This window comes from Ziziphus jujuba, chromosome 5, assembly GCF_031755915.1.
Source record: "Ziziphus jujuba cultivar Dongzao chromosome 5, ASM3175591v1".
Classification (NCBI taxonomy): domain Eukaryota; kingdom Viridiplantae; phylum Streptophyta; class Magnoliopsida; order Rosales; family Rhamnaceae; genus Ziziphus; species Ziziphus jujuba.
In genome coordinates, this window is record NC_083383.1 from 6,072,571 (window position 1) to 6,097,278 (window position 24,708).

Here is a 24,708-nt window from a genome sequence, read left to right on the forward strand (position 1 = left end):
TTCAAACTTTTATCTGAACCAAAAAATATTATCGACTCTTATTTTTTATTAAAATTGACGCTTCAATCAACATTATGTTTTTCTGAAAAAAGAAAAAAAACTCTTACTTTATGACATAATATTCAACTTCTTCCAAACAAATATAAAATAAAATAATATAACTTGAGCGTTTCTCTTTTTAAGGATTTTTCTTTTTTTTTTTTTTTTTTTTGGGTGTCCTTTGTTGGAATCAATAGTCTTGTAATTCGATTCATTATCACTCGCTAAAATATGTAAGCGGGATGGAAATAATCAAATATTGCATTGCAAGTAAGAATAGTTGAACCGAACATATTGGGAGAAAGCCGAAGAAAAGACCCCAGGGGAATTTGAATATTCAAGAATCTTCGACCACTAATTTAACGCAAGCAAATTCTTAAGTGTCCATTTTGTGTTTTTTTTTTTTTTTTTTCTTCCCTAAACATACAGGTAACAAAATTAGAGGACAAAAAAAAGTAAGAATATGAGGGGCAATATATGTTTTCCCAATGGACTTTTGATTAGAACCGCTACATTGACGACCAATCAACCCTTCTACAGCTTCCAGTCAATCTCACTATCCATAATTTAATGACACCTCACTGGCCAGCAAACAAACTGCAGCACCGATATAGAGGCCGGTAAATTACTAGTATGCACATTGAATCCCATAAGAAGTAGCTACCTAGAAAGGGGGCAGACCAACCTCTTCTGTGCTAGGAACCCACAGGAGCAATGCCTTTAGTCTTAGCCGCAGCAGTTGCAGCTGCGGCGGCTGCTGCAGCTGCTGCAGCAGCAGATGCAGCGGGATTCGGTGTTGAAGGAGGCACTCGATTGGATTGGGAGCTACTTTGAGCTGCTACTATATGCTGCTGTTGCTGATGTTGCTGAGAGTTAACTTGGGCAAGCAGAGACTTGATCTGACTTCCAGTAAGTGTTTCATGCTCCAGCAAAGCATTAGCAAGGGCATGAAGCTCCTTGCTGTGGGTAGTGAGGATGGTTTTTGCATTTTCGTAAGCCCTTTCCAAGATGCGCTTCACTTCTTTTTCGATAAGGAGCCTAGTTTCGGTGCTCATGCTCTTTCCATTGTCATCGTAATTATGGGCTGCAAGCCCAACTTCTTTGCTCATGCCATACTTGGTAACCATTGCTCTTGCAAGAGAAGTAGCTTGCTTGAGATCATCAGATGCACCTGAAGTAACTTCATTTTCTCCAAATATGAGCTCTTCAGCAACCCTCCCACCCATGCAAATATCAAGTCTTGCAAGCATCTGTTTACGGGAGATACTTGTCTCATCCTTGTCAGGCAACTGAGCAACCATGCCAAGAGACATTCCTCTGGGAACTATTGTTGCTTTGTGAACTGGAAGAGCACCATCTGTATGGATAGCTACAAGAGCATGACCACCCTCATGGAAAGCTGTTAGCCTTCTCGACTCATCAGATATGACAGCTGACTTTCTTTCACTTCCCATCATAATCTTGTCCTTGGCAAACTCCAGATCAGCCATAGTCACTGCTTTGGCACCATCCATTGCTGCCTTCAAAGCAGCTATATTAACCAAGTTTGCAAGATCTGCACCTGAGAACCCTGGAGTTCCTCTAGCAATGATCATTAGATCCACATCATCTGCCTTGAGAACCTGTAACATTGACATTTCACTAGTTTTAGAATTACGTTCTAGTTTAGCACAATAAGGTGGGCAAATATCATAAGAAAATCAGCCACTAACTTAAGCAGCATGAAATGAAAGAATCACGTGGTAATTTGTGCACACAGCTCAGACTATGAAGATGAAAATGTGGAGCATGTAACGTGGCAACTGCCAACACCAGCCAAAAACTTAATCAATAATTGAAAAAGCAAACATGGCCTTAAACTTCCTGCTGCTGTAAAAAAAGATCACCTTTGACATGTGGGATTCCATAATCTGCCTCCGTCCTTCAACATCTGGATTGGGAACAACAATATGGCGATCAAACCGTCCAGGTCTCACCAATGCCTTGTCTAGCGACTCAGGGAAATTAGTTGCAGCAATCACAATTATTCCTTCATTTTGCTTGAAACCATCCAGTTCTACAAGTAATTGATTCAGAGTCATTTTCATATACTGCTGATCCTTAGGGTTGCGGCTACCACCTATAGCATCGATCTCATCAATGAATATTATACAAGGTGACCGCTTTTTTGCAGCAGAAAAAAGATCCCTCACCCTCCTGGCCCCAACACCAACAAACATCTCTTCAAACTCACTGCCACTGCACGAAAAGAACGGTACTCCTGCTTCTCCAGCAATAGCTCTCGCAAGCATTGTTTTTCCGGTGCCAGGTGGGCCAACAAGCAAAACACCTTTTGGAAGCTTACCACCCAAACGAGTAAAGCGCTGCAACATGGGGAATATCAGATTCAGTCAGAAAATAACAGCTTTTTAGTATGATAAAAAATGGATAGATATCCTTCCCAAAAAACACACACACACAAAATAGAAGAGCCCAGAAGGAAAGGAATCCAAGAAACCATAGATAATCTATGAAAGGTATAAACAAATAACCATTGAGGAAACGCAATGTAATTTTGAAGTGGAAAGATAATGGCAAATCCATGTACCTTAGGATCTCGAAGATAGTGAACAATTTCTTCTAACTCTGCTTTCGCCTCATCAACGCCTTTTACATCATTAAACTTTGTGTTTGATTCCATGCTAGGTTGCACCTCTTCATTCAGACCCAAGCCTGAAGAATATAAACAGCAAATAAAAGAATAAATTTTTCGTTAACTCGGGAATAAATAATTAAATCATAGGAGCACCCGAAGTATCAGAAATACTAATACCTTTACTTATTCCCCTATCCTCAATCAATGCTCCCACACCCGAAATGAGGAGAAAAGCAAGGGCAATAGTGCGAATTGTACGCCACAGTTGCTCTTTGAAATGCCCTCCTTCTGCAGCCACCATATGGATAGGTGCAGTAGCAGTTCCCAGAAGACCATCTTTTGTAGGTTTCCCAACATTCCTGAGAGCCGAGAGGCCACCCATGCTTTCTTCCTCCCTTGCTGACCTAGAAATACCTGCAAATTTGCAAATACATTTAGCTAATTGAGAAAAAGTATAAGAATTCCTTTAAACAAAGAAGAAAGAAAAACTGGCATCTCTTTGAATAATGCAGGATTGATAATGAGTTAGTTAACTACATTTGAGTATTCTTTGAAGAGGATGAACTCAAATTTCATCAAGTATAACATGGTTTATGGGAGGATAAAATAAAAATTTACATTGCTTCCAATCGTCTTTTACATTCAAAATTAGGATCTAGGCTCTAGCAAAACCTTATAGATTATGCAGGTTCAGGAACCTTATGTATGCAACATATAGCCCATTAATCTGCTATTCCCACATAATGAAAGTCTAAAATCTTATTCAACTTTCATGCTGTGTGTAGGTCATATCGTCAACAAAGAGTATCAATTTAGACATTATTAAAAATACAAAAGACCATCCTTTTTAGCCAAAAACTATTCTGTAGAATTGAATTAAGACCGGTAAATTATATCCAAGTAAGATTTGTTTCTTTACAGTCAGCCTCTCCAAATCAAAAGCCAGAAGAACATAGCTTTTATCCAAGACAAGAAACTTAATAGTGAAGATGTCTCTTATCACCCCCAAATTCATAAAATTAGCAGACAGCCATACTAAAATTTTAAAATACTGTAGCCAGAGAAGGCGTAGCAACATAATTTTACCAAAATGAAATTGGAAACCATGCCAATACCCACCTCTTTGTAGCGTTTTGAGTAATTCACTCTCATCCAACCTGTCAACTTTGACTAGTGCTTTTACATATTCAGATAGTGCTGAAGGGCTGGAATGTAATGATGGTTGACTTTCAAATAATCTTATCACAGATTCTGGGTCATTACGATGGTGAAGTTCTTTCAGATGGGCAACTTCGATGGCTTCTTCTGCATCACGCACCCTGCGAGCAAAATTGCCTACATAGCTTGACTGAAACCTCTCTTGTACAGTTAAGACCCTGTTCCCTGCAAAAAAAGGTAAACAGAAAATTGCTTTTTAATATATGTGAAAAATGCAGAGAGGTTGAGCGTAAAATAGCCTAATTTGGACAAAAGAAATTGGCTTAAATGCCTTATATATGCACACCTGCAGCACCTCCACACTTATGGGCATTAATATAAGTTCTAGAAAACAGACTTTTATACTGTGATTGATGACGTGAAACCTGTTACAATGAGAACAGCAAGTTTATCAAAAAAGTTCTAAATAAGCTAGTATTGCGTAAGAATCCTACAGGAATGCATGCATTCATGTTGCTCAAGTAAGAGACTATATTTCTTGGTGCTGTAATCGTAAGGATGGCCGTGTATTTCATATTTCATGCTCCAACCATACCCAAAAAACATCAGATGATAAGCCATCCAATTCAACATAAATAATAATAATCATAATAATAATAAAGCAACTTTCTCAATAAAACTCGGCTTTTGAATCAACTTTGCTATAATTTCAGAGGACTCAAAGCGAACGAAAATAGCAAATCTGGAAATTGAACAACGCAAAATTCTCGTATTCTGCTAAAAGGTCATTCTTTCAATACCAAAATTGAAAACTATCACGGAAACTTACATTTAATTTTCACAATCATAAACAGTAATTCTCCAAAATGATGATAATGATGATGATAATAAACTCAAAAACCAAAAACATTCAGCAACAAGGACCAACAAAAGAAAGAAATAACCCATTAAAGAACTTAAAGATTGAGACTTTTAAATTAGGGTTCTCGAAATCAATAAAATAAAAAATGAATTAACCATCCAGTAAACTACTGATCGATAATAGACCAAGAGGGAGAGAAAGAGAGAACCAAAATACTGCACGAACATTAAAAAACAATTTAGTCGTTGTAAGGATGTGGCATACCTCTGTGATCAGGCGTCTCAAAGCCATATCTTATTTGGACACCTAAAAGGCGTAGCTTGCTATCCCCGAGTCCGGCTTCGCTCTCTCCCTCTCTCTCTCTCTCTCTCACGAATAAGCTTTTCTGGGTATTAGAGTGGTGGTCCAAATGGCCGTCCGTTTGGCGGGGAAGAAAGTGAGAAGGAAAAACTAGGTGGCGGAGAGAGGATATCAGTAACAGAGAAAGAGAGAGAGGGGCAAGTGGCGAGGAAAATATCTGACCAATCAAACACGGTCTAAGCGTGCATCGTATATCCGCTGCTATGGGCTCGGTGTGCTTGATGTGCTCTCGGGCCTCGGGGCATTCATTTTGTATTAATGGCATTCCTGAAATGTCGGTATTGCCCTCTTATGTAAGTCGATGTTCGGGCTTTCCTTCCGCCAAGCCGCCGTCCAAATATTACTTTTCTAGCTTGACATGAGCCGACGCCGAACTTAGTGCCCCACACCCTTTTTTTTTAAATAAAAAAAATTTCCTATCATGCATTTGCAATTTGCGTATATTTTCGGTATAATATTTTGAAATGTTTCTAATACACAAAATAAGAATAATAATAAAAAATAAATAAATAAAACCTTTTTTTTTTTTTTGTTGAATGATAAAAAATAAAATATAATTAAACCAAATAAATTCTGAAAATCCCTTTGCTGTCACTCCCACCTCTAGATTTTGAACTTTGGCATTTAATAATCTTACAAGTATCTTTCGTCCACCTACTAAATTACTTTCTCAATATATATATATATATATAAAATAATTTGCAATCAGGTATTTATAATCCTTTTATCAAACAATGGGACGCTCTAACCATTCAATTAGTGATACATTAACGTTCCAACAAAAATATTTATATGCATCAAAAACCCAGGTTGCATGAGGCAAAATGTATTAACTTAAAATGTATTAAAAATGGATAAATTTTAGCAGATGGTGCTGTTGCCGTAGGGCAAACTCATTTTGAGAGAAAAAAATGTATTATAGCCTAAATACCATAAGAAGGTTATAGTTTATGAGAATACGGTACTTATTCATAAATATCCAATATAAAATATTTTTTTTTTCACGTATAAATCTATGAAATTCAGACTTATAAAATATATCACATCTCTAAAAAAAATTACTTACAAAATATTGCATTCTCATTAGGTTTATGCATTTCATATAGTTGGTACACGTGAAATGCATATGATGAAGGTTTTATTCTTGTTGGTATACAAATGTTACATAATATTTACATTTGGTTGACTAATTGTTTTATTTGAAGACGTAAAACGAGATGATAAATGATGACTACTTTTATACAGTAAGAGTTAAAACTTCCATTTGAAATGGATTCACAACCCAAAAAAAAAAAAAAATCATAGTTTAAGGTTCCATTTGAAAGGGATTCAAAAAAGAAAACATAGTTTATGGTTCCAACCTTTACCAACTACAAGTTTCTCTATTGGTTGTTACTGTATTGGAAGGGATTCAAGTTGAAATTTGTTGGTTATATAAAAGAAATGATAATGTTCAAGGTTTATAGTTTTTGTATAATGTTCAAAGTTTATAGTTTTTGTTTGGTCTTCTGATACAAAACAGGGATAATTTAGTATTTCCATGACAAATAGTGCTAACAATAAAATAATAATAATAAACTTTAATGTAGTTGACTTCAACTTGCAAAACATTTTTATTTTTATTTTTTTTATAAGATATTAAAATTGAAATAGCTAGATTGACTAAGTAATGAGTTGATAAATAAAGGAACCAAACCAAAGCAACATCAAAACCTGTAACATAGTTTTTAATATATATATATATATATATACATAATGGAAATTAAATAACCGGAATAAACATTAATAATTTAAGATCAACCTTGCAATAGCTTGTATTTAAATGTGTTTGACTCGTATCGTGTTCATTTTATATTATGTTTATGTTAAATTTTATCAATTTAAATTCAAACTATTAAATAAATGGGTGGAAATATTGAAACACAAAACTCATTCATTAAAATAACATATTATCCATTATCAATCAATTTTATTGAAAAAAATATAATCAAAATTTGAAATTTATAAATAAATAAATTTAATAATAAGCATATTTAATACATATATTAATCAAATTTACAATTTTTTGAATTTGGACAAAAAAAATTGTAGCAAATATTCATTTATTGTGATAAATCAATGATAAAAAATTTAAAAAACTAAAAACATAATTATTGAAAATGTTATAACACTAACATAAAAGTACTGAATAAATAATATTTTTTCACTGATAACTTTCTTAAATTTCGTAAATTTATTTTAATAAATATAGCATTTTTTCTTAACATATAAAGAAATTATTAAAACACCCTTTTTAATAAGTGAAATAGATTATGTCATTTGAACCCGTTTATAACTCATTAATGTATTAAATCTTAACAGGTTTATTCATTATGGACTCAATCTATTAACATAAATAAGAATATTGATAATTTTGTGTGGTGTCTACCTACACATTTTGCTTTATGGACCAAATTAAGTTGATTGCGTTTCATTGTACATGAGATGAGATAAGTAAAATAATGTTTAATTAAATTTTTACTTTAATATTACCCAAGAATATGAAAAACCAAGAATTGGAAATTGATCCGATAAGAAACTATAAAATATATGAACTACCACATAAGGATTTTTTTTAGGAATGATTCATGCAATTAATTTCAAATAAATTGTATCTTTATTTCAACGTACCCATACTTTTGATATGCAGAAATTTTAATTTTTAATATCCTTTTTTCATTTTTTTTTCGTTTAAATTTAAAGGTTTCAATTCTTTTTTTTTTTTCTTTTAGTTTGAAGAATGAAAAAAAAAATGCATATTTCAAATATTTATATGTTCGTTAATTTTTAATTTTTATTTTATTTTAGATTCGTTAATTTTTTTTTTTAATTTTATAATCTTATATGAAAATATAATTCAAAAATACAAAAGTTTTGAGTATGTTTTTGTGGATCCAAAAAGTGTGGCATTGGATAACAGAGATGCTATGTTGGAGAATTGAACTTCAATACTTTTTAAAAGATGGAGAGATACACTGGATAACAAATTGATATGGTTCATTCTATATTTCCAAAAGTATGTTATTTAAATTAATTCAATTAGTTAATCGGCTTCATTTAAATTAATTTAATTAGTCAATTAGTTAATTAGTTTTTTAACATATCAGCCAATGGTTCGTAATTAATTTAATTGGTTAATCACTTAATTAGTTTTATAACTTATTAATTAATGATTTGTAATTAATTTAATTAGTTAATCAATTATTTAACTTTATAACATATTAATTAATGATTCTCAATTAAATTAATTTGAAAATTAGATGTTGTGGTTAGGGGTGAATATGGATTGGGTTGGTTCGGTTTTGGATCGAAATACAATCCAATCCATACATATCGGTTTTTCTAATTTACAATCCAAACCAAACCAAATCAAACCATTTATGATCGGTTTGGTTTGGATTGGTTGATCGGTTTGAAACTTACTAATTTATAAATATATAATACAAATAAAAAAATTTCAAATATAAAATATAAATAATAAATTATAATTATCCAAACATAAAATACAATTAGAATAATACAACATAGTCTACAATGGAAAATAAAGAAGAAAATGTAGCAAATGATACACATCATACACTTATTAAATAGCAAACATTAATGTCATTATCTCACTCCTATAAAATCAAATTAAAATTGTTAGAACAAATAATGTAAAATAATACATTCGTCAAAATTCATTCACTCAAAAATCAATGCATAATTCCTTTTTTTTTTTAACCTTAAAACTTTGGTAAATCATAAGTCAATCAAAATTGACAGATTCACTAATTTTAGTTGATTCTGTAAGCTCTACAAAGATCAAAACAATAAAATTAGCAATAAATTATATTTAAACATTTATATATATATATATAAGTAACAATTGGATACAATATATGCAGATATATATATATATATATGATGGGGATATAAAAAATATATATATATTATGGTGATGATGATGGACTGGTGATGGAAAACAATAAAAGTAAATGTTTAATTTAAAGTTACAACTTACAATTTGAATTTTACCCACCCCTAATTATGCTCGGTTACAATATACTATATTGCTATTGTATTGCTATTAATTGAATAGAATTACTTTTTATTTTATTTTAATATTAATTATTATTTTTAAGCATTTTCATTAAAGTGGAATATATATATATATATATATAGTGGAATATATATCCGAATAATTTAATTAAAAAAAAACACAAGGGGCCACATCGGGCAGGCACATCATGTTAAATATTCGATACAATGCGCTGGCTCGTCGTAAGCCAACGGAAAAATACAGGGCATTAAGCTTGGTCGCACTGGCGCTATATCACATTTGTTGTTTGCAGATGACCTGCTTCTTTTTTGCAGAGCCAACCTTGAAGAAGCCCATGAGGTTTTCCAATGCCTTAATCAATTTTGTCGCTGGACGGGGCAACGAATCAACTACTCAAAGTTTGGCTATTTTTTTTTCAAAGAATACATCAAGCAAGACTAAGACAGGTATTAAGAAACTTTGTGGCCTCAGTGAACTCCCGAAAGATTCCACATGCCTAGGCATCCCTTTGTTCTTAGGTCTTCATCGATCCAAAGCTTTCGAGGAGTTGAAAGAGAAAATAGAAGCCACGCTTCAAGGCTCGAAATCTAAACTTCTTTCCCGAGCTGGTAAGGCTACCCTTACATAGTCGGTCATCTGTGCCATGCCCAATTATGCAATGTCGGCGGTCAAACTTTCGGAGAGCTGGTGTAAGACTATAGAGAGCAAATTGAGTAGTTTCATTTGGAATTGGAGTCGGTTTGGTAGACAATTTGCACCTATCGCCTGGGCCAAATTGTGCCGGACAAAAAACGCTGGAGGGTTGGGGATGAGGAGTTTGAAGGACATGAACCTGGCCCTTCTTAGCAAATTAGGTTGGTTTTTCGCTACGGATTCAGGAAGAATGTGGACTCAGGCTCTGCGGTCAAAATACTATGCTGGGAGCTCCTTCATGAGTTGTAACAGAGAGAAGAATATATCTTGGACTTGGAACAGCATCTTGCTCTCTAGAAAGCTTATTGAAAATGGTCTTTGTTACCGAGTTGGAAAGAGGGATCGTACAAGTATCTGGGAAGACCCTTGGGTTCCTTATGACCCAAGTTTTAAGCCGAGTCCTTCAACAGAGGGAGTTATTGATTGTGGAATTGTTGAGTCCTTATGGCTTCCAAACGGAGAATGGAATGTGAGGAAGCTTCAACTGATCTTTGACAGCAACACAGCGACCAACATCTCCAGGATTCCAACTACTAATAGAAATTTGGATGATAAACTAGTGTGGGTGGGAACCAGAACGGGTTTGTTTTCGGTTAAATCGGCTTTTGAATTAGGATCCTGGAAAGACGATGTTGATTCGCCTTGGTGGAAACGCCTTTGGGCTTCTAAAGTCCATGAACAAATTAAATTCTTTCTGTGGAAACTGGCTAATCATGGGCTAGCAACCGCATCCAATCTGCTCTCTCGGAATATTAGAGTGGACATGGCTATGTGTGTTCACGGGTGTAACTGCCTCGAATCAGAAAATCACTTGTTTTTCCATTGTCAGGTAGCTCGAGCTGTCTGGTTTGCTATGCCCTGGAGCATCAGATGGGAGTAGTTTATTGACCTGTCCTTTGAAGCGAAATTGGACCTTCTCTCCGATCCTAACTCAATGCTTCCGGTTCTTCCTAGTGACGTGAAGAATTTTTTTATCTTTGGAACCTTGATCTTGGACCAACTGTGGAAGACTCGAAATAGCTCCTTGTTTGATAACAGGTGTTTCTCATTAGAGACTACCATGGATCTGCTGCACCATAGATATAACGAAGCTAAAACATCTCTTGCTAGTTTCGACTCACCTGTTTCGAGTTTCTTGCACCCCAAGTTTGTTCGGCATAACGTTCCTTCGCACTTCATTCGTATTAATACTGATGCGGCAATTAAAAATGGTGGGAGCATGATTGGAGTGGTTGCCCGTTCCTTTAAGGGTGAAGTTCTGAAAATCTAGGCGATCCCCTTTCTTTCGGAAAACCTTGAGCTTGCAAAAGCGTTTGGCATTCTGCAAGGTTTGAGTAAAGCTAGAGAGGAAGGATGGAAGCATATCTGGTGTGAATCTGACGCTCGTCAAATCGTTCTTAGTTTGCACTCCCATGATTTTCAGGAGTTGCACTGGCAGGTGGAGGGTGTCCTTCAAAATATTTCTAATCTGAAGAACAGCTTTTCTGAGATTATTTTGAACTGGATCCCAAGAAAGTACAATATGCTTGCTCACTTTGTTTGTTTTTGACGCATTAGGAACAATGTCTCAGGCCTGATAGATGGCACTCTTCTTCCTAATGTTTTTTTGACCTTTGTTTCCCAGGAGCGTGGTTTTTCAACCACCTCTTCCCTTCTAAGCTTTGTGTAAGCTTTGGCTGGGTTTTTGATGTTAATACACGTATTGTAGCTAAAAAGAAAAAGATACACAAACCACGAGTCATCCTTGCTTCATCGTATTAATGCTATAGAGCCACATTATCATCATGTCCACATGGATTCCCTGTCAGACATCGGATATGATGGTTCAGATTGAAGCCGATCATATCAAATCTTGACAAATACAGTGGTGCCACGTGGAATATCCATCGTATTTGATCATCGTATCTGGGTTACGATTATTTACGACATAGGAATACTGCAATTGGCTCAATTGTATCAACTGTTTTATACGACGTACCAACGGTGTCGTATACAGGTGTATTTTTTGGTGGTGGAAATTGGTGAGATAAGATTAATTTACCAGAGAAGGAGCATCCGCAAAGAGCAAAAAGAGAAAGATGACGTAGCAAGGGAGCATAAAAGGACATGATTAGCACTGGCATGCAGTACATTCGTTTATATCAACCGCTCGTGAACGCAGACGCACAGCTTTCAAGGCTAACAAGATGTCATATAGATATATATATATATATATATATACAAACATAGTGTCGTTGATTTCCATTTTTCAAATTCAATGTCAAACTGTGTGTAACAATCAAAGAAAAAGAAAAATAAAATAAAATAAAATTCCAAACTCTTGCGTTTCAACGTATCGAATCTTTCTCTGCAGCATGCATCCAAGCAAGTCATTATTTATGGCCACGCGCCCCCACCACATCACTAAACAGTAAATACCATATTACCGCCTTTATGGGTCAAACATATTATTATTACAAAATTTTCTACTGATAATATAATATTATAGAACAAAAAGAAGCTCTTACCCTTTTTGATCATCTATGAGACTAATAGGATTCACAAATATAAAGGTTACTATGCTATGAATTGAATCCACACCTTTTTTTTTTTTTTTTTTCTCTTGCAGGACAAAGAATTAGAAATGGTGATTCATTTTATTAATAAACCCATCTTACTATATAATATGTATATATATCTTTCAAACATGTAGAAATGGTCATGTATATACATTTTTATAGTTCAGTATAATATATGGTCAGTCAAAAATTATATTGTGACTTGATTAAATGTTAGATATCGTGGATAAACATAATTCTGGAGTGCAACTAAAAGTTAGGTGATTTTCACGAGGAGACAAAAACGAAAAGTTATTTCCAAGTTAAAAACAATATTGTAATACTACTTTTTCCTACGAATAAAACTAGGCAAAAAAAAAAAAAAAAAAAAGAATGAAGACGACATAGACGAGTTAAAAGTGAATTAACAGCAACGAAGTTTTACTTACTATATTACGGTAATAATAATAATTAATAAGGCCCAAAACCACCACATCTGGCAAAGAAAATAAAAAGAAATGGAATACTTTATGTTTATTGTGTTTCGTGGTTTCGTGATCTATCGATATTTAATTTCATAAACTAGAACTAATAAACCAAATATTACGCTAATTAAAAAGAAAACCATCTGATTAAGAGAAAAAGCAAATTCATAGCTCAGATAATTAGAGCGCTGCTATATATTAATAATTCCATAACCAAAATTACAATGCCTCAATAAGCCTTGCAAATGGTAGGTTTCAAATAATGATTTGGGATAGAGTTATCAAGGATCATTCAATAATCAACACAGGTTTTAGATTCAAGGCCTGGCATAGTGATTAAATCCTCTTTCCCAACTTATATATATATATATATATGTTAGATTCAAGGCCTAGCTAGAAAAAGAAATTCGGACACGCACAGCCATTTGCTAATTACTAACCGTGCCACTGTGATTGGTTATGATTCTGCGGCTCTCCATAGGCGGAAGAAGAATTATTGATATGATGAAGCCCAACCATATCAAAAAAATCTCTTTGAGGGAATGCTCTTAGCCCCAAAAAATCTCTCGTCAATCCCTCATTGCCACCATCACCACCACCGACTCCAATGCTAGTCTGTAGCTGGGTTTCTGAGGCTGTGTTACTGGGAGGAATTTCCACAAAGCTCCCTGCAGTATTGGACGCGTCTCCATATGAATATGATGAGGCAGGTGCTGCAAGCCCAGCTTCAGAAGACAGAGAGCTCATCATATCATGGAGAAGAGAAGGAGAATTAGGATTAGGAGCAGCTTTAATATTCCCAAACCAACCCTCCTCCATGATTCCAGATATGGCAGCAGCAGGTTGATGGGGTGGAAGAAATGTTGAAGCTTTGCTCATTGTGGCAGCCCCCATTTTTGTTGCTCTCTGCAGCAATGCAGTGGCGGATGTGTGAGGGGAAGCCGTAGCAGTGGCTATTGGTGGGACTAGTCTAGTAGTAGAACTAGGGTTAGGGTTCTGATGGTGTATGAAAGAACGCTCCAATGAAGAAGTAGAAGAAGAAGAAGAAGAGAATAATAGCGGAGGAGGAGGTAAGGATAGATTAGGAGTCAGCCATGGTACAAATTCTTGTTCCCTTTTCACTGGCAATGATGATGATGATGCTTGGAGGCCATGGATAGGGAGTCTGGGTTGTGAGGAAATAAGAAGAGGGTGGTGGTTAATAATGGGTGTGATTCCTCTACCACTCTCCTCCTGTGCTAATGCATCACAGAAGGCTCTGTGAGTGATGAAACTGTCCCTCCTGCGTGTTTAATAATACAGAATAATAAACGTTTAAAAAATAAAAAACAAACAACCACAAACAAACAAAAGCGCATACCACTGAAATATGCAGGCATAAACAGTGATTTGTATGTGTCATCCAACTTTCTCACTCTCACATGTTTTGCTTTTTGTATTTTTCTTTTCTTGAGGACAGAAGGCATATATAGCAGATGCACAAACCATTAAAGGTTCTTAGAATAAGCACTTTATGCTACCATTTACAAGTTCAAAAGGCTTTTCATCATATATATATATATATATATTTATTTATTTTCTTTCCCTTTTGCATTGTTACCATATGGGGACATGATAGCTGAGGAAAAAGGAAACTGTGTATGTATATATATATATACGTATCAATCTTTGTCTGCCAAGTCCCGGGAATATATTCTTTTTCTTTTTCTCTTTCATGAAAATTTTATTAAAAACGTACTAATTAATATAAGTTTAATTCTTGATCAAATTATTATATAAGTTTAATTAATGAATTTTACCTAGAGAAAATAGTGCCGCAGTCACATCTGTATTCTCGTGTGCCACAGATCTTGGAATGAGCTTTCCAATCCGATTTAACCGCATAGATTTTCGAGCATTTTTCACACTTCCATTTCTTCTCACCGTGTTTTCTACAAAAGTGTTTCTTGATCCCTGTGAGGTCTCCAAGAGCTCTTGATGGATCATGGTGAACACACGTAGACTCCGGGCACACATACACCTTCTTCCTGATCACCTCTTTGTTTGTCCTTTGCTTTAGCTTCCATGGCAAATTATGCCCTCTTCTATGAAGCTGAAGATTCTGATCTCTCTGAAACCCTTTGTTACAGATCTCACATATAAACCTATTCGTCGCCAATAGTGTTGTTGGAGACAAGGCTATTACCTCAGCATCTGGGTCTAGTTAATTTTCAAAAACAAACACAGACTAAAATTAAATTTTATTAGTAATAATTGATATAGAAGATGAAAAACACTGAATTAATTCAACAAATATGAAGGCCAATTAAATTAAGGGTATCGATTTGAGAGACCTGGATTGCCAGGAAGATTTCTCTTTCTTTTCGGTGGTGGCGGTAATTGATTGGTTGATGCAGAGGAGTATTGATTGTAATTAAGGTTAGAACCACCGGCTGCTTCATTTCTAATACTGGAAGAAGCACTAATTTCAGCAGATGCGGATGTCAAATTGGACATGTTGTCATGTTCAACCATCAAACCCTTCATCATCATCATCTCTTCTCTTTGTGGATGATGATGCGGAAGATTATGAGTGTTCATGTGTATTAGTAAGATCAAACTAGCTATTCCATCTCTGTGACATGTACATGTCTGAGCTAGATCTGAGTGCAAAACCCTAATTTACAAACATCTGTCACACTGCATGCAACAAAGCTACAATTATCTTATAATTTCTCATTTATATCCTAGAATAGTATTTTTCTCTTTCCCTTTTACTCCTTAATTTGAATTCTAGCTAGCTCGAAGTTCCAACACTTCAGAATCGAAGTAAAGAAAATTTTCAATCTGGAAAAGAAAAACAAAACTGAAATTAACCGATTAGAAGTACAATAAGAAAGAAGAACATATAAATTTGGCAAAAAAAAAACAAAAATTAAAAAAAAAAAAAAAAAAGAAGAAGGATTAATTGGTACCTAACCTTTCGGCTAAACTAATCTGCTCCTTAATGTTTCAACAACCCTTTGCTTTTCCGGTTACAAACAGCAAGAAATTCAACAACAAGTAGGATAAAAAACTAATAGTTCTGAAAAATTTACAAATGTGGGCGTGCGAGTGTGGTAGCTAAAAGAAGAAGAGCGAGAGCGAGAGAGAGAGAGAGAGAGATGAGGAAGAGAGAGGGAGAGAGAGAGAGAAATGTGGATGAGGAAAGATTTCTTTTAAGCTCACCATCCATCCTACGCCACAGCCCAAGCCAACAGCCTTGTTCTGACGTGCACTTTCTGTCTTTTCCTTTGTTTTGTTTCAAAGTCCCTCATGATCTTTTCATTTAATTAAATAATTGGATTTGCTATCTTTATTATATATATACATATATATATATATATCAACTAAATCTATATATATACACTGTTTCAATCTCTCTAAAAAACACACCACCTTTCCTGCACAAAAAAAAGGAAGAAATAAAGCAAACCAAGTAATTACAAAAAGAGAGTAAAAGGTAACTTTATACATATTTATATATTTTCACACGTACCGAAGAGATCTCAGGAACGATGATAAGGAGATGATAACGAATTGAGTATGTGGGCTTTTACTTTAACGTCATGGAGGGTAGATCAGAGAAAAAAGAAAAATTATTCTTTGGTTTTTCTCTGTTACATGAACAAGAGCATGATTGGATCATTCGGTGAAATAATTAACAGAAATGCTTATTGTGAAAGCTGTTCCTTTCATTCTTTTTATTACCATATATATAAATACAGGTTGATTAATTACTGATATAATTAATATAATTGGTTGCCGAGATCACAAGGCAGTAAAAAGAAATACAAACATATATATATATATATGTATATATCAGTCTCTACAATGTCCAATCTGTCATCATTACACTCACCTTTTTTGTTGCACATGTCTAATGAGAGAGACAGAGGGGTATGAAAAGCTTACGAAATCTGGCAACGAGTTTAAGTTGAAAATCGCTTTACTCAGAAAATTACAAAAAGGAACAAAAATAATAAAGTTAAGAAAAAATAAAGAAAAATATATTATCAATTTTTGTGGTAAGGTGATAACCGGCCAATATTAAACTCTGTTGCCCATGTATGCATAACATAAGATTAGTATTGAATAAACATATAGTCTAAGGTTAAATTTCTATTTTCTTAATACAGCTGTCCTCTATATCGGATCTCTATTTATACGTAAATTTTTTCTCGACAACAGAATGCATGTTTCATTTTGATCTTCATCTGTATCGCAGTCCCAGTTTTTTTTTTTTTTTTCTGAGGAAGGAAAAAAAAAAAAAAAGGGTAATTGAGGGCTATTAATTCGAAATATCTACGATAAAGAATATATTAGATTGAGATTTTTCAACCTTTGGTTACAGTTTTACCATACTAACTCACTCCGTGCATAGTTATATTTGGGTAACCATGTGTATGCACTCATAATAGTTTCCACAAGGTTATTTATTGACTATATCATTTTTTATTTAAAAAAAAAACATTTTTTAATTAAATGTTTATACCCTACATATATTTAAAGTAGCTTCTCAATAGTTCTGTGATTCCTTTCACTATGCCTAGGGATTCATTGTTTGATTAATTATATCGCTTTCCTTTGTCATTTTCAGCTTTACTTGGTCCTTTTTAATATTTTTTTCAAGAATTTTTATTGTTATTATTATTTTTTTGGGTTTCCAGTGGAGTCGCTTCCAGCTCATTGTGTACACCATTTTATTATTATTATTATTTTTTATTATATCATTCGGTCTAAATAGGATTGCAGTGCTTTCAACCGAAGCTTCACGAGATTATTTTTTTGTTGGGAGTAGGGGTGGGCAAAATACAATCCAACCCGTTTAATCTGCCCAATCCAATTTATTTTTAACGGTTTGGATTGGATTTTTATATCAATTGGATTGGATTGGGTTCAAAATATTATAAATTGTTTGGATTGGATTGGTTACGGATTGGAAATATAAATCCAATCCAATCCAATCCAAATAATATATTATATAACTAAAAAATTATATATTTTTTATTTTTTTCATTTTTATATATTAATTTTAGAATATTTTTTTCATTTTTATATATTAGTTTTTAAATTTTTTTCCCATTTTTATATATTGATTTTTAATATATATATATATATATATATTTTTCTTTTACATCCTTATATCCCAAATCCCAAATCAAATGTAAGTTGTAACCCTAAACTAAACATTTACCTTTGTTGCCACCCACCACCAGTCCATTACCATCACCATAATATATATATATATATATTTTTACATCCCCATTATATATATATAAATATATATCTACATATATTGTATTCAATTGTTACTTATATATATATAAATATTTAAATATAATTTATTGCTAATTTTATTGTTTTAATCTTTGTAGAGCTTACAGAATCAACTAAAATTAGTGAATCTGTCAACATTGATTGACTTATGATTTACCAAAGTTTTAAAGTTAAAAAAAAAAAAAAAAGAATTATGCATTGTTTCTTGAGTGAATGAATTTTGACGAATGTATTATTTTACATTATTTGTTCTAACAATTTTAATTTGATTTTACAGGAGTGAGATGATGACATTAATATTTGCTATTTAATTAGTGCATGACGTGTATCATTTGCTACATTTTCTTCTTTATTTTCCATTGTAGATTATGTTGTATTATTCTAATTGTATTTTATATTTTGATAATTATAATTTATTATTTATATTTTATATTTGAAAATTTTTTTATTTGTATTATATATTTATAAATTAGTAAGTTTCAAACCGATCAACCAATCCAAACCAAACCGATCATAAATGGTTTGGTTTGGTTTGGATTTAATATTTTAATGGTTTGGTTTGGATTGTAAATTAGAAAAACCGATATGTATGGATTGGATTGTATTTCGGTCCAAAACCGAACCAACCCAATCCATGCCCACCCCTAATTGGGAGCCTATAAATTTAAGGGCTGATTCTATGTACCATAATATTTGATACAAAAATTATACAAATATCATCCTACTCATTGTATGTATACGTTTAATAATTTACACACAATTATGGAGATAACTACCAATAATTTTTTAATATTTATCTACTTTTGAATGTATTTGATCAACAACCTACATTGAAGGCTTCCCTCTATGTGTGTGTGTGTATATATTGGTAAAAACCAATATTTTTTTATTTAAAAAAAAAAAAAAAAAAAAACTGTGTCGTGGGGAAGTCCAAGCCCATTCAATCTCGTAGTTTGAGTAACAAAAGAAAAGCCCAACAGTAAAAGCCAGTTAAAAAGGCCATTTATGGGCAAGGATGGCTGTCCATGTTACAATGTAGGTAAGCCCAAGCCCATGCTAATGGGGGAAGTGGGGCGGAGAATATCGGCATCACCTCTCCCAATTTATGTATTCATTTTGTACAAGGCACCACTTCAGCCGCGCCATCGCATACACTGAATTGCCTTCCTTTTTGCTTTCCGCGTTCTCATATGACATATTTTATACGAAATTGTGTTTCTGAAGATTAACATTGATATACTTTAACCTTTTTATTAGTATTATTATTATTATTGTTTTTATCGAGAAGACAATACCACTGCTTTTTTAGATTTATACTTTGATTTTCATTAAAACTGTATTTGTTTTTTAATAAATATGTACGTTTATTAAATGAAAATTGTTGTCTATCCTCAATTAGAACACATCACTCCATGCTTCACAACGGATGTCACACTCTTAACACCAATATATGCCAATACTTTTATACTTTTCAAACAAATAGCAATTTATATTTTTGTTTTCTTTAATTGTAATTCACTTTTGTTTATTTGATATATATAATTGTATGGATATAGAAATGACCATTATTTTTTTTTAAGAAAAATGTTTAATTACATATATATATATATATATGTATATATATAATTGGCAATTGGCACACGTGGGAGAGGCAGAATAATATTTGATTGGATCAAAGGAGGGGTGGCTTATAGTTTCGGGGTCGACTCTGGATTCCATACCATAGATTACAAATTCGGAAAGGATGCGCGGTTTCATGGCATGGCATCTTACTAAATTGGAAGTTGAAAGAAACTAAAGACCGAGCGAGAGACAAAACACAACCATATTTTTTCTTTTTTCTTTTTTAAAATTCTTTTTTTGGGTGAATAACAAAAACACGACCATTGAAAAGCTCAGAATAATATAGCTTTCTCATCCTTCTTTGTGAAACTTGAACCATGATATAATAGGAGGCCCCCTTCTTTTCTATTTTTCTGTTAAGAAAATCGAGTAATTATATATATATATATATATATAATATTTATTTATATAAGCAGGTATATTAAATTGCCCCATTCATCCATCTAAAGCAGTAACCATTTCTTTCCCCCCAAATTATAGAGAAAGAGAGAGAGAGAGAGAGAGAGAGAGAGAAACATCGCTTTTAGATAAAAAGGAGAGGGTTTTAAACACACAGAGAGATATAGAGAGCTGCTTTGACCTGGGTTTGGTTATTCTTTCGATCACAACGACGACTGATCGATTTTTGGAGAAAATAATAAATTTAAAGAAGAAAAGATTTGGGATTGTTAAAAGCGAGCAAGAGGAAGAGCGGGTTTCGAAAAAGAATGAGTAAAGATGACGATAAGGAAGAAAAGGGCTGCTCAAAATCAAGAGCGATGTTATCAGGGTCAGGGTCAGGGTCATACGGGTGGTTGGCGAACTTTCACCGTGATCTTTTGGCAGGGGCGTTGATGGGTGGGGTGGTGCACACGATTGTTGCCCCAATTGAGCGAGCAAAGCTTTTGCTGCAGACCCAAGAGAGCAACATCGCCATTGTTGCAGGGGGTCGTAGAAGATTCCAAGGCATGTTTGATTGTATCCTCCGCACCGTCAAAGAAGAAGGCATTCTCTCTCTCTGGAGAGGCAATGGCAGCAGTGTTCTTCGCTATTACCCTTCCGTCGCCCTTAATTTCTCCCTCAAGGTATATATATATATATATATATATTCTTAATCTTTGTAATTCTTCTTGCGTCAATTTCAATTTCATTTTCTTTGATGAATTCTCTTGTTCCTTATGCATTTTCCCTGTTCAAATTGTGTACGGTATTCCTGTTTCCTGTCATAAAAAATTGAAAATAAAAATAAAAATAAAAAGTGATTTTTATGGGTGTGCATGGTTTAGTTTTTCATATGCTTGATTGAGCCGAGGAGCATTGTTGGAAGATTGATTGTTAGGGATTTTTAATTCACTAATACAACCCCTTGGAGCAATGTGGAATACCTGAAACTGAAAGTTATGAGATTTGGACTTTTTGTGGCTCTCTAAATCAAGCTTCAATCTTGTCAATCTTGGCTATTATTTCCTCCTTTTTTTTTTTTTCTTTTTTTTTTTTTTTTTTTAAACCTAACATGCTAGTTTACTGGGTTCCATGTCCCAAGTTTGATTGAATTACGGTTCATAGACTAGTTTATAGATCAATCAAACATAGTACACTGTAGCATTTATACATGTTTGCTATGCTGGTGAATGGACGTTTCATCTGGTCTTGAGCTTCCACAGACAACGTCATTAATAATTGTTCCTTTGTCTTTGGAGATTTCTAGTAGAGATCAATCAAGAGGCGGTTGGTATACTAAACAAGGATGCTTCCATACAACAGCGTTACTTAAGAGGAACAGGAAAATGTTGTGGATTTGTTATGTACTTATAAGTTCCTTGTTAATAAGCATGGGAATGGTATCCAGGTCAGTTTTGGCTTGATTTAATGTATAGGAAATATTAATGCAGATTTAGTTTTTTAAATGCTTCAGTGGCAAATTATGGGGCTGAAGAGTTGCGAGAATCAGTACTAGGGCTCTAGCCATTTGGAGCTGAAGTAGATTTATTTGATGGGTTAGTGGGATAGCAAAAACTTGAAGCTTAAGTCAGCTTTCTGCACTCCTATATGCTTAGACTTAGGATATTAGTTACCACTCATATGACTTACCTCCTTCCCTCCTTTTAAATATATCTTTAAATAGTGATTGTAATTTTTAGGATTGAACTTATTCATCTGATCACTGTGCTACTACTTGTCATTTTCATTGTTAAAATTAATTAAAGGAAGATATCATCTTTGTTTGGTGATCTTATATTACCCTGTTGTTTCTTCAATATATTGCAGATTTTTTTTATTTCTTTTTTCTTTTTTTTTTATTATTATTTTTTAAAATCTCTGCTGAAATCTAAGTATCTTAGCACTTCATGCTTTATTTCATGCCCAACTTCATCATGATCTATCGGTACATGTATTCTAATGTGTACATTAAATGGGACCTTTCATTACTCTATAGTAGAAACAGCAAATTGTTCAGAATTGGTTAACCTTCTGGATGAATTTTTCTCATTAAGAAACACAAAAGAAGTTCTTTCATTTATCTCTCTATCCAACTTCTTTATCTTATGAGATGCAATATTGACATATTTTCCTCTGCATTTCATCGGTTGACATCTCATATCAATTGGATTCTAAATAGCTACTCTATTTAAGAGAATACAACCTGATCTCTGTTATTTTTCAAACATAATCAAGCTGACATAGTTGAATAAGAAAAAAAATTTGGAGGGTTAGTCTTGAAGATAACTGGAGATGAACTGGTATTGTGTTATTTGCACTTTTTGAGTACCCAGGAACAATGGAATTGAGGAGGTTTTCCATTGCAATTTTGGTAGTTAATATTTTGCTAATTCAAAGATCACTGGGGACGAATTGGTGTTGTTGTGTGGAGAATTTATTTACACTTTTTGAGTACGCAGGAACAGCTGTCCAAAGCAAGTGCAGGTGTGGAAGTTAATTTACAATCTTTTGGCATGTCCATTAACAAGATTCTTATAATCTGTTATGGGCAAAGATTATTGGCAGCAACTGTTGAGAACTTTAAGTGTTTTTTTTTTTTTTGCTTTTTTTATTTTTTTTTATTTTTTATAATTATTTTTTAAATGGTTACAGTGTGTCTGCATTTGTTGGTTGACCAGACATATATTGGGCTTGAATTGGGCTTGTCATAACTTCTGTAAGCAAAAGCAGTGAAATAGTAACGTGCAACGTTATCACCTCAATGAGGGGAGATTTTGTGGCTTGATAGCTGAAACACTGCGTGTCCATGTCATTGAAAGATCAATAATGTAAATCAGTGTTTAAGAGTGGAAGCATGATTGGAGAAAGGAATATAAATTATGGAGGTTCTCATCAAGTTTTTGATAGAGAATATTTTGGTAAATCATTGTCAAAGATGATGGAGACCTACATTGCCATAGGACATAAGATGTATTTGTATTTTAGAAATTCACCTAATATATTATTATCTGAAGAATAGGCCCTTTGTAGAGCCTTTTGTTGGAAAAAGTGGATATATGTGGCTGAAAACAACACCTAGATGAAGAAGATTTTGATGTGACCTAAGGTGATTGCATGTTTGGAGGAGCACAAGAAAGAAAACCTGTCCAAATACACTTGGTGATGATTTTTTATTTGCTAATCACTTGTTGATGGCTTATACATACTCCATTATGCATTATTTTGTATCTTGGCCTTATTAATAAGTTAGTTCATTGTTGGAGAAAGTAAGATACTTGTGCACTAGGCTGCGATGATTTTTTCAATAGGATAAGATACTTGTGAGCTAGGCTGAGATGATTTTTTCAATAGGATTGCAAAATGTGGAAGATGGCCTTACCTGCACATGGTGAGACAAATGTTTTTTTATTATAAATGACTGAACATGTGAATTACAATTCTTGGAAGCTTGTCTGACGTTCTGAAAGTGAGTTGAATCATTATTATTTATTATTATGGCTTCTAGTCATTTTTTTTAACTCTTAGAGTTATGGAAAGGATGCAAGTGTAGGGAAAGATTTATATTTTATTGCAGACATATCAATGTCATTCTATGATAAGTGCATATGGTTGTAACCCAATACTTTTTTTTGAAACAGGATCTTTATCGAAACATGTTAAGAAGTGGCAACCTGCAGGAGAGTAATTTTCTGTCTGGTGCATCTGCTAATTTCATTGCTGGAGCCGCAGCTGGTTGTACAACATTGGTTTTAATATACCCACTTGATATTGCCCATACTCGCCTTGCTGCTGATATTGGAAGAACTGATGTCCGTCAATTTCGAGGCATCTACCACTTCCTGGCCACCATATTTGAAAAAGATGGGTTTCGAGGAATCTACAGAGGATTACCAGCGTCTCTACAGGGGATGGTTGTTCACCGCGGCCTTTACTTTGGAGGTTTTGATACAATGAAAGAGATTTTGTCAGAAGAATCTGAAACTGAATTGGCATTGTGGAAGCGTTGGATGGTTGCTCAGGCAGTGACTACATCCGCTGGGTTATTGTCATATCCATTGGATACAGTTCGGAGGCGTATGATGATGCAATCGGGGATGGAACGGCCAATGTACCATGGTACTCTGGACTGCTGGAAGAAGATATACAGGATGGAGGGGATGGCTTCATTTTATCGTGGTGCAGTATCAAATATGTTTAGGAGTACAGGTGCTGCTGCCATATTGGTTCTGTACGACGAGATCAAGAAGTTCATGCACTGGGGTGGATTGTAACAGGAAATCATTAGTTTTGGGCGTTCCACTGTTTCACCTTATTAACAGGAGGGTTAGATTAGACCAAAGATGACGCGAGGATTAAAAGCAAATAGAAGATTTTGTAAAGTTCAATTGATTTTGTTATACATGACATTCATTTTGCCATGTTGCTGTTGGAGGCTCGGGCACTTAACACCTCGATTTTTTGTGAAAGAATAAAAAGAGAAAATAATAATAATAATAAAAGGGTATAATTTCATTGGTATA

At 33.9% G+C, this 24,708-nt stretch overlaps 3 protein-coding genes across 7 annotated transcripts; 1 reads left to right on the forward strand and 2 right to left on the reverse strand.

Moving 5' to 3' along the window:
* Positions 1 to 426: 426 nt before the first annotated feature.
* On the reverse strand, positions 427 to 5,334 carry LOC107420126 (ATP-dependent zinc metalloprotease FTSH 4, mitochondrial). Of its 3 annotated transcripts, none has more exons than XM_060817509.1 (7): positions 4,959 to 5,334; positions 3,794 to 4,057; positions 2,852 to 3,088; positions 2,627 to 2,751; positions 1,926 to 2,402; positions 725 to 1,661; positions 427 to 636 (listed from the first exon to the last, which is right to left on the reverse strand). In XM_060817509.1, exons 1-6 carry the CDS (start codon positions 5,317 to 5,319, stop codon positions 735 to 737), a joined length of 2,391 nt encoding a protein of 796 aa, XP_060673492.1. In that variant the 5' UTR covers positions 5,320 to 5,334; the 3' UTR covers positions 427 to 636; positions 725 to 734. The 3 variants fall into 3 exon arrangements, with proteins under 3 accessions (XP_060673492.1, XP_015884496.3, XP_060673491.1); XM_016029010.4 differs by adding an exon at positions 4,179 to 4,257 and having other exon boundaries at positions 427 to 1,661; positions 4,959 to 5,126; XM_060817508.1 differs by having other exon boundaries at positions 427 to 1,661.
* Positions 5,335 to 12,994: 7,660 nt separating this feature from the next.
* LOC107420040 (protein indeterminate-domain 12) lies at positions 12,995 to 16,123 on the reverse strand. 3 transcript variants are annotated; one of them, XM_016028898.4, is made up of 4 exons: positions 15,807 to 16,123; positions 15,181 to 15,673; positions 14,647 to 15,046; positions 12,995 to 14,129 (listed from the first exon to the last, which is right to left on the reverse strand). In XM_016028898.4, the coding sequence occupies exons 2-4, from the start codon at positions 15,425 to 15,427 to the stop codon at positions 13,283 to 13,285; spliced, it is 1,494 nt and encodes a 497-aa protein (XP_015884384.1). In that variant the 5' UTR covers positions 15,428 to 15,673; positions 15,807 to 16,123; the 3' UTR covers positions 12,995 to 13,282. The 3 variants fall into 3 exon arrangements, with proteins under 3 accessions (XP_015884384.1, XP_015884383.1, XP_048331903.1); XM_016028897.4 differs by having other exon boundaries at positions 15,802 to 16,123; XM_048475946.2 differs by lacking the exon at positions 15,807 to 16,123 and having other exon boundaries at positions 15,181 to 15,692.
* A 3,706-nt stretch (positions 16,124 to 19,829) lies between these two features.
* On the forward strand, positions 19,830 to 24,708 carry LOC107420065 (probable ADP,ATP carrier protein At5g56450). The gene is made up of 2 exons (XM_016028931.4): positions 19,830 to 20,832; positions 23,827 to 24,708. Exons 1-2 carry the CDS (start codon positions 20,476 to 20,478, stop codon positions 24,457 to 24,459), a joined length of 990 nt encoding a protein of 329 aa, XP_015884417.3. The 5' UTR covers positions 19,830 to 20,475; the 3' UTR covers positions 24,460 to 24,708.